At 48.8% G+C, this 16627-nt stretch overlaps 1 protein-coding gene across 1 annotated transcript in view; it reads left to right on the top strand.

Annotated features, from left to right (window-relative positions):
• The first annotated feature begins 1216 nt into the window (after window positions 1–1216).
• The window catches only part of MXI1 (MAX interactor 1, dimerization protein), a 76347-nt gene continuing 60936 nt past the window's right edge, over window positions 1217–16627 (top strand). Inside the window, exon 1 of the mRNA XM_037063965.1 lies at window positions 1217–1713. Coding sequence (XP_036919860.1) covers window positions 1452–1713 — 262 coding nt within the window. The 5' untranslated portion in view covers window positions 1217–1451. The remainder of the gene's footprint in view (window positions 1714–16627) is intronic.

Here is a 16627-nt window from a genome sequence, read left to right as displayed (position 1 = left end):
ATAGGCACCATGCATGTATCTTCTATGAAAATAGTTCCTCTGGAGGAAAACTCCAAGTGGCCTTGCAAGGTGATGATATTTAGACGGGCTTGTTGCAGAGACATTTTCCAACAAAGTGCAGAAGAGTCTTATTTCCTTGACACATTTTCTCTTGGATGCAAGTTAGGGACCCAGGCTCTTGTCTGGGTCTGGATTGGAAGAAAAATATCTTACTATGGGCCAGGCAGTGTGCTCAGAACAGATATAATTTAATCAGGACAAGACTCTTACTGGAGGTTTCACAGGTGGGGAAACTTAGGCCAGAGAGATTAGGGGACTTGCCCAAGCTCACACTGTCTGCATGCAGCGGAGGTGGGTGGGGACTAATTCCTTGTCTAGGGCACTTCGCAGAGGCCTTCAAATATCCTCCACTCCCACAGCACTTCCCGGGCCTGGAAAGCATCCAGGGTTCCTGCAGAACCTGACAGCAGCAGCAGTGAAAACAATGACAACTGGGGTAGGGGTCTTCAGAGACAAAAGGTGGAATTCAGTGGGGGTGGGGTGGTCCTGGGCTGCCACTTCTGCCTCTGTCAAATTAAAGGGGGCCAGGTGTGATGGCACCCTAGTGTGAGCTTTGCACAGCTGGACCTAGGCTGGGAAGAGATGTGTGGAGGGAGATGCTTACATCTCCTCCCCTTCCTGGAAAAATAACTTTGCATTTGAAGGGAGGAAGAAGGAATGAGTAAATCTGTAACCAGGATTTGTTGGCCTGGGGATTTCATTTGGCCCTTTAAAGGCACAAGGCCTTGCCACCCCCCTCCCCCTCTCTGTGTGTGTGTGTGTGTGTGTGTGTGTGTGTGTGTGTTGGGGGAGGGAAGATTACATGTGATTTTTTAAAATTGGACTTTTACTTGAAATAAATGAACGTCACGACTGCTACCATTTATGGGGGACCTATTAAGTGACAAGCATTGTGCTGGACTCTTTAGAGGTATTATTGTTATGTGAAGAAAAAATAGCTTAGTGCATTGTTTTCATACAGGTACAATCAGAGACATCGAGTATTTTTTCCCTTCCGGTTAAAATACAGTCCTCTACACTGTGACGAGATTGGGGAGACGCGGGGAAGGGTGCGGGGACGGGCAGTGGGCGGTCCCTGCCTCGCTTGTCTCCACCTTCTATTTTGACCCGTCCGAGGGCGACAGGCTCGCACTAGGACCCAGGCGCCAGAGCGCCGCCGTCTGTCCTGTAGGTTCATTCAATCTCCCATACACACAGACCCACTGCGAGACCGACACACACTCACTCACAGTCAGGCACGCAACTGCACTCAGTGAGGCTCGGGAAGTCAGGTCGCCTCCTCGCCTCGGCTCCTCCTCCGCTCCAGCCACCCGGGTCTCCGTTGGGGCCCGGAGCTTCGCCGGGCCGCGCAGCCCTAGAAGAGGACGAGCTCGGCAGACCCCGGTCCCACCATGGGCAAACGCGGGCGGCCGCGCAAGGAGGCGCGCTGCGAGGGTGCAGGGCTGGCCCCCACCGCGCCCCCGGCTGTGGCCGCGCCTCAGCCCCCTGCCCAGCCCGAGGAGCCCTCGGGGGCCAAGCTCAGGTGCCCCTTCTCGGACATTTTCAACACCAGCGAGAACTCGATGGAGAAGCACATCAACACTTTTCTGCAGAATGTGCAGATTCTGCTTGAGGCCGCCAGCTACCTGGAGCAGATCGAGAAAGAAAACAAAAGTAAGTTTGGGTCCCCCGCTCCTCCTCGGCGCCCGGCTCTTTCTTCCTCGCCCACTTGGGCGACTCCTGTCGCCTGCTCGGCCCGCGTCCCCCTCCCCCCAACACACATCCAGCACTAGGCAGTAAAGCCGATGACACGGGAGAAAGGACACGCACGCACAAAGCTGCTAAAGATGTAACAAAGAGGAGGGGGGGCGGTGGTGGAAGGGGGGTCTGTCCGTGCGTCTGTCTGTTCGTTTCCTGGAGGCTGGGAGGATCGCCCAGCCGAGAAGCAGGGGAGTGTTGTTGTTTTCTGACAACTGAGCCGAGAGCTCATCTCTTCGAGGTCGCCTTTCTTCCTTTTTTTTTTTTTTCCGGAGCCTTCTCGGGCAGACAAGTGTTGTTTTTCTGTCGCTCGTTCCTGGGTGGGGTGGGGAGGATTAGAAGCCGAAAGTTGGAAACCGTAGGCAGTGCTCAGCGGTTTCAGAAAGAAAACACAAGACACACACGACAACAATAACAACAGCCACCAATAGCCCCTCACGGCGTGGGCTCGGGCTGGCTCGACTATGCTTATCCTTTCTGTCTACTTCGCTTTTTCCTCCCCTCGCAGCAGGGCTGGGCTCAGGCCATCGCGTCCTCCGATACAGTGCCCCTGCGCCTCTGTTGCCCTGGGGTGCCACCTCCCCCCCACCCAAACTGGCTGGCTGGGCCAAGCAGCGCCAGCAGGTCGCGCGGGACCCGCTGTCCTACGGGGAAACTTGGCGAGGGGGACGCAGCTAGAAGGAAACTTTGGGATCTTGCAGGAAACAATAGTTGGGGAAGAAGGTATAGGCTGTTGTGTGCAGTTTCTTTATTTTCTTAGTGAGCGCTCAGCGCCAGGAAGGCAAACGCCTTTCTGATCGATTTCTCCATCCACCCTCACCCCCCTACGGGGGGGGGGCCCGACTCAGGTGGAGAGTTATGCGGTGGATAGGGTGGGGGGAGCGGGGAGCGGGGAGCCCCACCCCGGCCTGGTCTCCTTTTTCGTATTTGTTTGTTTCATTTTTGCCCCTGCCAGCCGGGTCTCCCAGCCCTCCCCAGTTGACTCTGCGGTTGACTCTGCGTCCTAACGGGGGCACGCGTGTGCGGTGTCTCCAGCATGGTCCTCACAAATAATAGCTGCGAGAAGGGGGAAGGGGCCCGGGCAGCTAGAACGACTGGCTTGAGAAAAGCAGGCTGTTTAATTTGTCCGGACAAGTAGGAAGATCAATGAGAAGAGAGGGGAGGAAAAAAATGGTCCGATTGCAACGTGTCAGATCTTGTGATATCCCCCCCCCAACAACAACAACCCTCAAACACAAAAACACCTTAGCAGACCGACTTGCCAGTTCACCCTGGATAAAGTAAGCTTGTTTCGGCAGCGCAATTGTGCAGAAGCCGTACGGGATTTTTGTTGGGAGGTCGGTGGTGCGTTCTTTTCTTTCTCTTCTCTCTTCTCCCTCGTTTTCTCGGAGTGCTCGCCTCGGTTTCGAGAAAGGCGCATCGCCGGCTGTGTAGCCGGATCAGATTGTGATTATTAGCGGGCCGGTTGTGCATTCGTCAGGAGAGTAGTTTATGAGAAGCCAGAGCCTGTGGGGATCTGGGTGAAGACACGGTTTTGTTTGGTGTTTGCTTTTGTTGGAGGGGGGAGGGGGGATTTTTTTAGCGGCGCAGCGCAGTGGGGGTGGGGGGGGGCGCCCCGGGTCCCGGGTCCCGGGTCCCGGGTCCCGGGTCCCGGGTTCTCTAGAGTCTGTCCCGTAGCGCCGGCTCCTGTTGGGGGTGCAGCCTAACGGGGCATCTTGGAAGCGTGTGGCAAACCTGGTTTGACCCCCTCCCCCAGCGAGTGTTCTGAGGAGGTTGCTGGAGCTTCCTCCGCGTCCCACCACCCTTTCTCCACAGCAGACAATCGGAGACGTTCCCCCCCCCCCCCCCCCCCCCCCCCCCCCGCCTCCCCTGGCCGCCGCCACCTTCTTGTTTACCCGGTGCCGGGGCTCCGGCGTGGCCACCAGTCACGTAAGCAGAGGGCCAGGCGCGCCGGGCCGGCTGCCCCGCACGGGGCGGGACAGCAGCAGCGGAGCTGGGCTCCCGAGGCTGAGAAAGCTTCCTCGTGGTCCCTCTCCCGAGGCGTTCGCTAGCCCCCGAGAGGGGCTCGGAACCCCAACGCTCCAAAGTCAACTTCGAGTACGTAATCAGTCCCTTGGCCTCGCTGCCCTCACCTCCAACCGGCTCCCCGTGGGAGTATTTTTAGCTCTCTTGCCTCTTTTCGCCGCCGCTGTTTGGCTCTGCATGACGTGATGTCAACGGCCCCCAGATTTCCCCGAGAGCGTGGGACGCTGCGTCGTGCCCGACTCGGCTACGGGGATCCTACTCCAGGCCTTCGCTCCCCTCCCCAACAGCTCACGCAGTCGAGGGCGACCTCCAGCAAACTACCGGCGACCCTTTGCCGGGCCTCTATGATCCCCCTTGCAAACTGGAGCGAACCACGGTGGCCACTTTATCCACTCCACCCCCAGCCCCCTCCCAGTGTGGGTATGGAAAACCGCGGACCCTACATCTGTCTTATTTGATTGGGGGCGCTTCTTCGCGCTGGCGGCGCTCGCCGTTGTTTTCTGCTCGCTGCACACAATGCCCGCGCGTCACGGCGCTCCGCGTGTGCACAGCAATAACGCGAGTCTGGGGGCGGGTCGTGCGTGCTCCCGGCTCGGGCACTGCGGGTCGCTCCGCGCGCGCGGGGCTTGTTTTGCTTCTGAGCCGGGCTTTCCGAAAAGCTTACATCATTCAGTTGTTGGGAGGAGGGATGGGGATCTGGGCGTTCCGGTAGGATTCCAGCATTTCCCAGGTCCCTGTTTTTTAGGGAGGAAGTAGGGATCCTGGCTTTTTAATTAATTTTATGAGGGGAAGGCTCAAGTTTTGTTTGTTGGGCAAGTTTTGGGTTTTTTATTTTAGGTCACTACTGCAAAGGGCATTGCTGGCCGGCTCAGGTGCACAACCTCCCCGCCTTCATTTCAGCCACTTCCCCTGTAATCACTTGATCTTAGTTTCTCCGCCTCCTCCTCCCCCTCCCCGCTAGAGACACATGGTTTCCACATGGAGACAAACTTCTTTCCTCTGACTGGACTTGACCTAGCTGCGTCGTTCAGCCAATCGGCAGCTGCAGCTTCCTATGACGTCACGCGTTGCTGAGCCCAGAGACAGGAGGTGGAGCCAGGGGGCAAGCCAGGAAATCTCTGGGAGCTGTAGTGCGGCCAGCTGGTACAATCCCTTCTTAAAGGGACGCTCTTCTCCCTGGAGATGGCTGTTGAGTCTCTATTCCATTCTTCGTTTCGGGTTCTGTAAGGCCTTCCCAAAATGCACCGATAGATCATGGTCATAAGTCCACACGTTCCGTTTTTACTGTTGTTTGCAAAGTACTTAACTTGGCAGGAGCTTGCCTTATTTTCCATTGTCGCCAGAACTGCTTTTCATTGACTAGTTGAGCTTTTCGAACTATGAGTGCTCACCGAGTTGTGGCCACAGTGCTGAATTATTTCCAGTAGATACGGTGCGTTTTCTTGGGGAGGGGGGAGGGATCCAAGTTAAATCACCTAGTATTCACTGCTCTGTGCAAGGCAAAGATTCCATAATCTATGCAGGTACATTCTCAAATTCCAACTGATGTGAATCGTTAAGAATCTCAAAGTCCTCCAAAAGCATTAATCATGGAGACTGACCCTGTTTTCACAAACTCAGAATTTATGTATAAATAATCTCAAGCACCAACACCTATTTTGGTTTGGGGTTTGGGGGGGTGGCAATTTAGGATTGACTGATAAACAAAGATTTGCTTCCTGTTTTGGGAAAGGTTAAAACTGAGAGTTAAAAAAAGATTCACAAAGGGGTATGGTGCATAAAAGCTGTTCAGTAGGTAAGTGGAAACCACCATAACAAGTAGAGGTCTCCGGGGCAGAAATGGGCTTCTCAGGGTCTGGGGAAGGTGACTTTTGGGACAACGCTTAAGACAGAGAAAAATGACTAAATGGGAATCGAGGGCATGGATTGCTCTTTGTAATGGACTACCTGGGTTTGAGGGTGAGGTATTTTCCTAGGGGCATAAACTGGCCAAGGAGCAGCCTTTTCCTCCTCAGGGAGGAAGCTGCTGCTTCATGGTATCATTCTGCCCCACCCTGCCTTCCTGACTTAATCTTTTCTGCTCCTGTCCAGCAGGTCCACCAGCAAGCAGGTTCACAGTCATACCTCTGTGCTCAACCCAGACTCTTTCCTCTGTCTAGGGTGCCCTCACTCTCTTATTTCCTTGGGTTTAGGTGCATCTTATCCACTTTTCAAGACATAGGTCAGTTCCCACCTCCCCCAGGAAGCCTCCCCTGGCTGTATCTTAAGTTGGGGTAGTTGAGAAAATGAAAACTTTTAGTCACAAGAGTGGGAAACAAGTCCCTCCTTCCCTGCTTACTGGCTGTGTGATCTTAGGTACAAGTTACCTAACTTCTCTGAAATCCCATTTCTTTTGTAAAATGGGGATAACAATAGCACCAGCCTCACATCATTGCTAAACGACTAAATGAGGCACTCCCTTTAAACATTTAAAGTACCTGAAATACAATAGGTGCTCAACAAACAGTCACCTTTCTGGGCTTTGATAATCATTACTGTGCAATTCTCGACTGGCTTCCTGTGTTAGCATCTTAAGGGAAAAGATCACCTACAGCTTTTCAGTATATGTCACTGTTGCATATAGTGTATCACTGGGCATACAGTGGATAATTAATATGCATTCTTTGATCGGCTGGATGTGTCATTTATTGGCTATGGCACAGCAATCAGGTTTGCAGGCCAGGAGACATATGACAGACTTTTTGAAGACTTGGGGAAGAGTTGGAAATGCTTATCTCTCTTTCGAGGGAGGGGGATGTCTCTCATAATCTACACAGAATGCCCTTGGACTGTAAAGACCAGGGCCGGCAAGGAGATGGTAGGTAAGGCCTGGAGAGCTGAAAGCGCATACTGAGATCAGCTGTGACTGAAAATGAATCAGGTACTGGTTTAGAAAGCAGGTGACTAGGGCAACTTAGGCTGAATTTGAGGGCCTTCATGGCAACTAATGTTCGAGCAGGTCATACTTCCATGTGGCAGGTGTGTTATGATTCATTCATTCCACAAATAGGCATTGAGCACCTACTAGATGCAATTGCTTTTTTTCTGAAAACTCTGGATTGATTTATGCTGAGGGTGGAGTGGGATATTTGGTCTGGGTGGAGTTGTATAAAAAACATTCTTAAGTGAGGCTCCTATTTTCTCTGCATCCTAAATTATGTTCCCTGGGTTCAGCTTTTTTTTCCCTAGTTTTAAATATGGTCTCTGCCCACTGGTTAAGTGCCAGACGTAGATTTTCGAGGATATTGTTGCGGCGTTTCGAGTCCCAGAATTCCCAGGGACTAGGTACTCTGTTGGGGGCACCCAGGGAAAGGGAATAGGGTCTGAGGAAGTTGAAGTTGAGTTGAGACAGTCCTGATGTTGGGGGAGAGGGTGCTCCATCAGCAGCAAGGCAAAACAACCGCCGCTCACCTACTTTCCCCGTCTGACCAAAACACTCTCCAAAACACTGACATACCCAGAAATGGGGATTTTCACCTGAAGATGGCTGAACAGAAGTCTGGGGGTAAGAATGAAGGAAATGAAGAGGGTGCCAGCACACAGCTGCAACAACTAATGGCATTGCATAGTATCAATACCAGCTACCATTTGTTAAGCACTGACTGTATACCAAGTATGGGGCTAAACATGCGCATTATCTCTTCCAATCTTTACAACAACCCTTTATGCAGGTATGGAGTTTACAGCCAAGGAATGAAGTCCAGAGAGGTGAAATGACTTGCTCAAGGTCACCCAGCAACCTGGAACAGAGCTGGTATTTGAAACACCCTGTTGAGTATCAAGGTCTTGCCACACACACCCTGCTCAGAGAAGGTTGGGAAGTGAGGATGGAGTCAGAATAGCCAACCAGAGAGGTTTTCTTGTTTTTCAGAGTTGTTCACAACAATCCTGGCCCAAACTCGAGTTCATGCTCCTAGGAAACGGCACCCCCCACCCATGCCGTCTTTCCCAAGTGTGTCCTCTGGACATATTAGAGGACTTGGGGCTGTTGCTATGGTGCTGGAGCCAACAGCAGGTTCATCAAAAGCTGGGCCTTTTGCCTTTAAAAAAGCCTGGCCCTGCAGAAACGAATTGGCCACAAAGATTTGCATCAGCCTTTGTGGCTTGCTCTGTTTTAGATCCCCCTGCCTCTCCATCCCACCCCCCTCTGCCCTACCACCACCACTTTCTATAAATACAGTTAGATAAATATTGATTTAAACTGGGTTTCTGGAGGAGGAACACATGGTTGCCCTGGCCTGGTCCTAGATACCACCAGTATGCTGGGCCTGACACACCTAACCCCCGACAGCTCTGGCTTCCAAATGACCCGTTTCGGGGAGGTGAGTTGTGGTTTTGTGGCTTTTGCTTTTAGAGAGAGAGAGAGAGGGACGGGGGTATAGAGAGAGGGAGGGAGGGAGAGAGAGAACGAAAAAGAAAGAAAGAAGAAAGAAGAGAAAGAGAAAGAGAAAGAAAGAGAAAAGCAACAAGCCAGGAAGAAAACAGACAGAAATGCAGGGAGGTTTATTGCCGTCTGGCCTTCTGAACTATTCTCTTCCCTTCCCCATTCTTCCTTCCACTCCATTTTGGGTTTTGTTTAGAAAGGAGGCAGGTGGTTAGACAGAGCTCCAGGGCCAGAAGGAGCCCCAGAGGTCACAGAGCATCCATCATCCTCACTATACAGATGGCGTGGCTGAGGCCCAGAGAGGGACTGTGGCTTGCTCAAGCAGACACAGCAGAGGCCGAACCAGGTCCCTGTAGGCTGTGACCTCTCCTTTGTGACATGAGAGTGGGTTCCAGGCAGGGCACCAAACTGGGCTTCTGTTTTACAGGTCAGGTGCTCACAGTGTCAGCAATTCTCAAACCTGGTTTACAGATTCTAGGGTGTGTCCGGTTATTGCAAAGGTCATTGCAACATTCTCAGTAGTCTTTCAAAATGAAGCTAATTTGCATTTGTCATTTAGAAAAAACGTTTTCTTTTATATTGGGGTTGGGGATGGGGACCTGGAAGGCGGTGGCAGTGACAGGATGGCTACCCAAGTCTTAACTGGGGAGAAGGAATTCGAGTTGTCCCAGAGGGGCCTCTTTCTGGGGGTGAAGGGTGTAGCTCTGGGCTCACACTGGAGAGAGGCTTCAGTTCTATAGGGACAGACACCTGCTCGCCCTGGCTCTTCTGCTAAACTAAAGGGAAGTAATTATCTCTGCTACGATATCCTTGTCCCTGAGTGGCCTGGCTGGAGGTGTTAAAGCTGTCAACAGCTGACTGGATCTCTCTGGCCACAAATAATGGGGCATTTGCCACCATCCCCCTGAGCTAGAGGTTCCTTCTTTACTTCCTCATCTTGGCAGAATGCTGTGTGGGCCCCTCACTTATGAAATATTTTGAAAGTACAGGTGCCTCTTGCTTTGAGCAATAAATCTCCATGAAACATATGCAAATAGGATCCCTTTTTAAGAAAATTTTAGAGAACCTCTCCTTAAAAGGCCCTTGTGGCAAATACTTTTATAAAATGTGGAATTATGTTATGTGCCAGGAACTCTTCCTAATTTACTCTGTGAGTTCATTCATTCATTCAACTGGTATTTAAAGACACATATTGCTTATGTCAGTCACTGTGTACAGTCCTCTTCCTCATGGAGTGTATATTCTGTTCCAGTACCAATTGTCTGGAAGTGAACCTGAGCAAGGTAGGATTGCATCTGACTTGGCTTTTGTGTCTTTGATTCTAACCATCATTACAGGGGAAACAAAAATATATCTTGGGCTTCCAAAAGGAATCATTTCTGCCCCCATATGTGCCCCTTCAGTGTTTAAAATCCTTTGTGTTGATCCTTGTAATTTTTATGGATCTGACTTTAAAACGAAAACTGCCTGAGCTTAGGAAACTAAGTATCATGTAAGCAGCCTTGTAAATAAACACATTCCACTCTTCGTTCTTTACAGATTGGTGCAGTCTGTACTTGGAGGACTGTCCCTGCCAGTGTTCCCACCAAAGCCTGTTCTTTCATACAACGTGCCCTTGGCCACGTACCTCTAATGTCCAGCTCCAGTGTCTGCTAAGGAAAATTTAAACACTGCAAAATTAGAAAGATAAACAGTGTATGTACTATGGGTGAGGGAGATTGGGAAAGTCAAACTAAACCCATTAAAAGGGGACTTGGATTACCTACTATCTGAGATATTTTGCTCTGTATTTTATTGCCGTTAGCAAGGATACTTGAATAAAGATAATACTACAGTATTAAAATAGAGGGCATGCCCAGGGCTGCAGAGTATCTGACCATGGGTGGCAAGTAGGAGCTTGTGTGACCTTTGTTTTTATTTCTACAGAGACCCAGAACTACCCTGTGGTGTCCCTGTGTTATCTCCTTTTTATCCTCACCACACCTGACCATCTTTACCGTCTTTCTTTCTTTCTTTAAAATTTGATTTTGGAGAGCGAGAGGGAGGGAGAGAGAAGGGGGAAACCTCAATTTGTTGTTCCAGTTAGTTTATGAATTCACTGGTTGATCCTTATATCTGCCTAACCAGGGATAGAACCTGCAATGTTGCTGTATTGCAATGTTGCTCTAACCAGCTGAGCTACCTGGCCAGGGCTCTACCATATATATTTCATGACTCCCAGGACTCTGGGTGTCTTGCATACAACTTTCATTCTTTCCACCAGCTGTAAAAGTTAGCTCAAATCCACAGATAATGTCTATAACCTGCCAGGAGCTGAGCACTGCGCTCGGTGCCCCCAAAAGCAGTATTTTGGTGGTGTCCGGTTCTATATTCCAATGGATGTAATAGACAGATAGAGACCAATAAACAATTCTTGTCTGTCTCCTGGGAGTCCGACAACCTGTGTCCAAGGAGCTGCTGAAAAGTCTCTGTTTTATAAAGGTATACTGATACCAATACCCCCTTTTACTGAGCAGTTACTATGTGCCCACAGTGCTAAGTGCTTGATATTAAATCCTCACAACCGTCCAATAGGAGGGTGCTATAATTAATCCTCATTTTATAGATGAGGAAAGCCTGAGCCTTAGCAAGGCTGACTGACTTTCCCAAGGCCACAACGCTAACAAAGAGTGGAGCTGAGACTCAAAGTCAGGTTTCTTTCTTTCTAGGAGAACCTAGGGCTCTGGGAGAAGCCTTGGGAAGCCAAAGGCAAGACATGGAATCCAGCATGTTAGAAGTTTAGGCTGAGAGTGCCCCCTGGGAATGCCTCCTTTATTTCTCACTCATCGTAGGGCAGAGAGAAGGCAGCCAAAATCTTCCAGAGCTCTTTGGGTGCAGCCAGACAAGGCCCTTTTTCTGGAGGGCAGTGGTCTAGGGTATTGCTACTTGCATATATGTACTTCCTTGCCCAGCACCCCCTAGGGAGCTCACCCAACCAGTAGGGCTCCTGTGGCTCTGCATGATAGGGTGTCAGAGGTGTGAATCCATACCCTGTCAGGAACCCTTAAGGCTCCCAAGATCATAGACAACTGGTCTGGCCCGTGCTTGGAGCCAAGGGCTTCTGCCAGAGAAGCCAGAGGGGAGAGGCAAGTGTGAGCTGCAGGGATGAGCTTGAGGCCCTGGCTGCCACTGCGACAGCGTGGGCCAGCTGGTTCCAGTCAAATGGTGTTGGTCCAACCTCTTCCTTTCCTCCATCAAGATCTAGGAAACCACAGTGATCTTAAATGTAGCTGAGTTCATGTCACTTACTTGTTTAAAGCTCTTCCATAGTTTCTTTTCTGGCTCCCTTAGAATAAAATTCGAATTCTTTGTGTTGCCTTCACCTTCCTGTTTAGAGTGAGTGCTGTCTGCAGATGGGGAGACTTGGTGTCCCCTGGGAGCTTGTCAGAATGAGACTTCCAGGTCCCAACCCAGACCTGCTGAATCCAAATCTGCATTTTACCACAGTTTCCAGGTGATTTGTGTGTTCATTCAAGTTTGAGAAACTGGCATAGACAGTCCTTGTTATTTCCCTAATCCTTCTACCCACCTAAAGCTACCCCCCACCCACATTTATTCCATATCCAATTTATAACGACTTACAATGCTTTTACTTGCATATAATCAAGTCAGATTGGAATACAAGAACCTTGACGACAGGGACCATATGTAATTTTGTTCATTATTCTATCTTCAGCATCTAGGTTAGTGCCCAGCACATATTAGATGTTTAAGCAATATTTGTTGAATGAATGATGAGTTCCCTGTCTTTAACATTCTGACCTAGTGTCTTTCAACAAGGGGGCTATTGGTGAGAGAGTTCTTGTGCAGATTTATCCAGAACACTGCAGGATTTAACATCTTTGGTTCCCAGTCACTAAATCCTAGTGGAACTCCCATGTCATTGTGACACCCAAGGAAGACACTCCTGCACATTTCCAAAGCCTTCTAGGGGGATGATATTACCCCTGGTGTAGCCCACTGCCCTAATTACTTTTGTATGACCCTGTGCAATCGAACATGCCCTGATGTATGCTGTAGGGTCCAACAGTTAGAAACTCCAGGTTTGAATCCATTCACCGTTCATGTGACCTTGGGCAAATCACTTAACCTTTCTGGGTCTCATCTGTGACACAGGAATCTCAAAGACATGCTAAGGATAACATGAACTGACTCTAGGAGCAGCACCACGCACATTGTTGGCTCTCATTACATGACAACTGCTAGGCAAATGGAGGCATATTATTCTAGGATCTCTGGACAATCCCAGAGTCCTAGCATCAGAATGGTGGAGTTGGAAGAGATAAGATCACTGATGTCCTTGAGCAGCCGAGGACCTGGTGTTTTTATTCTAAATGGTACACTGGAGGCCAAAAACTCAGCCGCAAGGCAGCAGGGCTGGGTGTGTGATTTAATGTCCAGGGCCTGTCCGGCTGGGCTTAAGAATGACCTCTACAAGTTTCTGCTGCCTGGAAGGGAGTGGCGATGCCAAGAGATGGGGGCAGGGCAACTCTAGGCAGGCTCCTGGCAGGGGACGGAGGGTTACCCAGGGCTGTGGCAAGAATGTGGGGCATCCTCTTAGCAGCAGGGGAAGGCCTCTGGCAATGCATTTTTTTAAGGTTTTAAAATCAAGTTGCATCTAACTTTGAATAGGTCATTGCATCCAAAATCCAATAAATGCCACAAAAATGTGTAGTATAATCTTACTTGTGAATGTAGATGCAAACATTCTAAACGAAATATTAACTCATGGAATGAGCAATGTTTCAGAAGAATAACATACTATGGCTGACCGGGCTGTATGCCAGAGATGGCTGAAAGTCACAAAATCTACCACTATAAATGGTTATAGCCAAAAATTAAAAGGAGAATAATATGTGACTACAGCAACAAATAATGAAATGGCGTTTGAAAAAAGTATTTGGGAGGCATTTGTAATGAAGGAAACTATGTCCTTCCATACGACAAAGATGATTTAACCTGTGGTGGTCTTTTAAATAAAGCGGTGCATAGTGTGAGGTTGAGCCCATGGCTTGCGGTCATCCCCCCCAGCAGAGGAGCTGATTCTGAGGCCATCTTTTCCTTAGGGAAGAATGAACCCTGAACAGAAAACAAAAGTACAGGCCTTGGATCCCTCTGGAATGTAACTTGACATTTCAATATTTCACTTGAAATATTACAAATATTTCTTGATATTTTAAGGAGTGGGGCTCCACAAATTTAAAAGACTAGAAAACTCACTCCATTTTATTTACTTATTTAAAAAACATGAAGTCAACTAGAAAAAAGAATGGAAATGGATAGAGAACACGAGGCAAATGTCTGTAGGCCTGAGGCCTAACCCTTGTTTGATAGCTCTGTGGCCTTGGGTAAGTTACTGTACCTCTCTGAGCCTCAGTTTTCCCATCTGAAAAATGAAGACTGGAATGAGCAATAAGCTTAATAATATAAACTTCTATGAAATAAATAGAAATACTATTTGGGTTCCCCCATGAAATACTATTTGGGGGAACATTAATTTGGCGTGAACCTAGCAAAATCCTCCCAAAGACCTGATCAGTTGTACCCCCAAGGAGAGTAAGCAGGCTTCTTAGATGTGATAAATAACCGAGTCCTGCAATGGAGATTTCTTCTTGGGTGAAAGTCAATGCAAAAAAAGAAGAAAAGTGCCCTGGCTGGTGTGGCTCAGTGGACTGAGTGTGGCCTGTGAACCAAAGGGCCTCTGGTTTGACTCCCAGTTGGGGCACATGCCTGAGTTGCACACCAGGTCCCCATTGGGGGGAGGGGGGAACATAAGAGGCAACTGCACATTGATCGATGTTTCTCTCCTTCCCTTTTTCCTTCCCTTCCCTTCTCTCTAAAAATTAATAAATAAAATCTTTTTAAAAAATAAAAGAGACTCCAGAAAGCCCCCTTGCCCATTTGAAAAAAAAAAGAAGGAAAGGACCATTTGAGAGATTAACAAATAACAAGTCACCAAAATAGGTTGCTTATTACATAGGAGCCATTTAATAAGATGTAAGAAGCCCTTTTGCCCTGGTCAGGCAGCTCAGGTCGTTGGAGCATCCTGCTATGTCAGGGTTGGAGGTTCTATCATCCCCAGTTGGGGCACATACAGGAGTCAACCAGTGAATGCATGGGTGGGTGGGGCAATGGATCAATGTCTCTCTCTCTCATCGATATATTTAAAAAGAAAAGAAGCCCTTTTCTTTCCTGGGAAAGAGATAGGTCAGGATGCAGGTCAAGTGCAGCTGATTGAGCCTCTGCCAGTGGCCTGATCTCACCAGAAAACTGAAGTTAAAAAACAACAAACTTCCAGATTCAGAGAGCTCAGATTGAGACTGCCTTCCCCTGCTGTTTCCTCCAACCCCCTCGTCCTTCCTTTCCCTTTCTCCCCACCTCAGGCACCTGGGTCGATTGGTGCTTTTCCCTGTGGTTGGGATGTCAGCCGACAGCCCTGGAGACTGGAGCTCTGGGAGGCAGCAGCTACCTCTCGGGTTTAGCATTACGTCATCCCTTCTAGACCCAAATTTATCTCGGCTGCACACAGACCCACAGCTCCGAGCTGCTGCTGACTTGAGAGCTTACGCATGAAGTTAGGCAAGGCTGACTCACTGGGCGGAGGGAAAGGTTTTCTGCTGCTCCTCACGTTTCTGGGCTTTAAGGGGAGGGGAGAAAAGGAGACTGCATTTGTCATTCCAGGTGGGGAGATGAAAAGATGTATAACTGTTACGGTTCTCATTTAGGAGCTCAGGACTCACCCACTTCCCTGTCCCCAATCTTAACGATTTGAAACCCCCTTCCTTAAAGGTAATTGCACAAAACAGTGCCCTGAACAGTAAGCACCTTGCGGTTTCAGGGAAGTTCTCTTAAACCCCAGGTGTCACCAACACAGTGACTTTCGCCTCATGGTCCCTTCCCTTTTTTTTCAATCTCTTTCTATCTGCGTAAAAGAGATAATATAGACCAGCCTCCTCCATTGGTCATGAATATGCAATAAGTCATCTGAAAATTTGCATTGGGCAAACTGTGCAGGGAAGGGACCCCTAAGAACAAGAGAGTTTTGCCTGCTTCCTCCAGAAGGCAGATTGTTCACAGCACGCTATGTTTGTTATAGGCCTAGGGGACTCTGGGGGACTTTTCCGTCTTTAGTGAGACTTCCTGAGAGAGCCACGTTAAGGATAGGTCAGAACCAGAGACTGTAGGGAAGATTCCAGGTTTTTTTGTGAGTAGACTTTGGAAGCCATGCTTTTTCCTCAGTTTCCCCATCTTCATTTGCAGTGCAAACAGATTCCTGTGAACAATAGAAAGGCTATGGCTGCCTCTGGGTTCTTCTAGGCTGGGACTGATGCTGAGGGATGGTTTGTGGCTGGCATCACTCTCTTGAGGGTAGAGCCCCAAGCTTTGTGCTTTGTCGGAGGCCCTTATGGCCAACGTCCAAGCAAGAATTCCAGAGTCACCTGGAGCAGGAAGAAGGGAATGGCACCTTCATTCGCTATTAGAAAGGGCTAGATATTTCTATATATAAACTAGTCTGTAACACTGTCCACTTCCCACCATCACCAGCATCTCATCTCTTCACTGTATGCAGGTAGTCTTTTGGTGACTCATCCTAACTTTCCATCTCCTAATCTCCCTCTTGGCTATGGCTCTAAAAAAGGGACTGGTTCAAAGCAACAGTTTACCCTGGCTGATGTGGCTCAGTGGATTGAACACAGGCCTGCGAAGCAAAGGGTGGCTGGTTGGATTCCCAGCCTGGGCATGCGCCTGGTTTGCAGGCCAAGTCCCTACTTGGGTGCATGAGAGGCAACCACACATTGTGTCTCTCCCTGTCTTTCTCCCTCCCTTCCCCTTTGTCTAAATAAAAATAAAAATAAAATTTTTTAAAAAAGAAAAAGCAACAGTTTACCTGGTTTATATGTACTCACCTATTTTGAAAAATATACTAAAAGACAAGAACATAGAGTTATGACTTTTAGTTTATCTGCAAGTTCCTCTTATTTCATACTTTTTATATAAATTCACTTAAGGATATATTATTAAAAATCAGTACAGAAATGTTGAATCCAGCTTAATTCTTATGGATCTACTTTATAAGATTTCCCATAATAATAATTCTTTCTAGGCTAAATGAAATTTCCGGTATGTTTCAACTGAAAAAACTGATTATTATTTTTTCCTAATATGAATGATAAAAATTTCAGAAAGAGCCCTGCCTGGTGTGGCTCAGTGGATCGAGCGCTGGCCTGCAAACCCCAAAGGTTGTAGGTTTGATTCCCAGTCTGGGCACATGCTTGGGTGGCAGGCCATGCCCATGGTTGGGGGCATGCAAGAGGCAACCAATCCATGTTTCTCTTGCACATC

Source organism: Sturnira hondurensis, unplaced genomic scaffold (assembly GCF_014824575.4).
Source record: "Sturnira hondurensis isolate 20B ecotype Veracruz unplaced genomic scaffold, ASM1482457v3 Scaffold0014854, whole genome shotgun sequence".
Taxonomy (NCBI): Eukaryota; Metazoa; Chordata; class Mammalia; order Chiroptera; family Phyllostomidae; genus Sturnira; species Sturnira hondurensis.
Note: the sequence above shows the minus strand (reverse complement) of the source record. Positions and strands in the feature narration are given on the sequence as shown.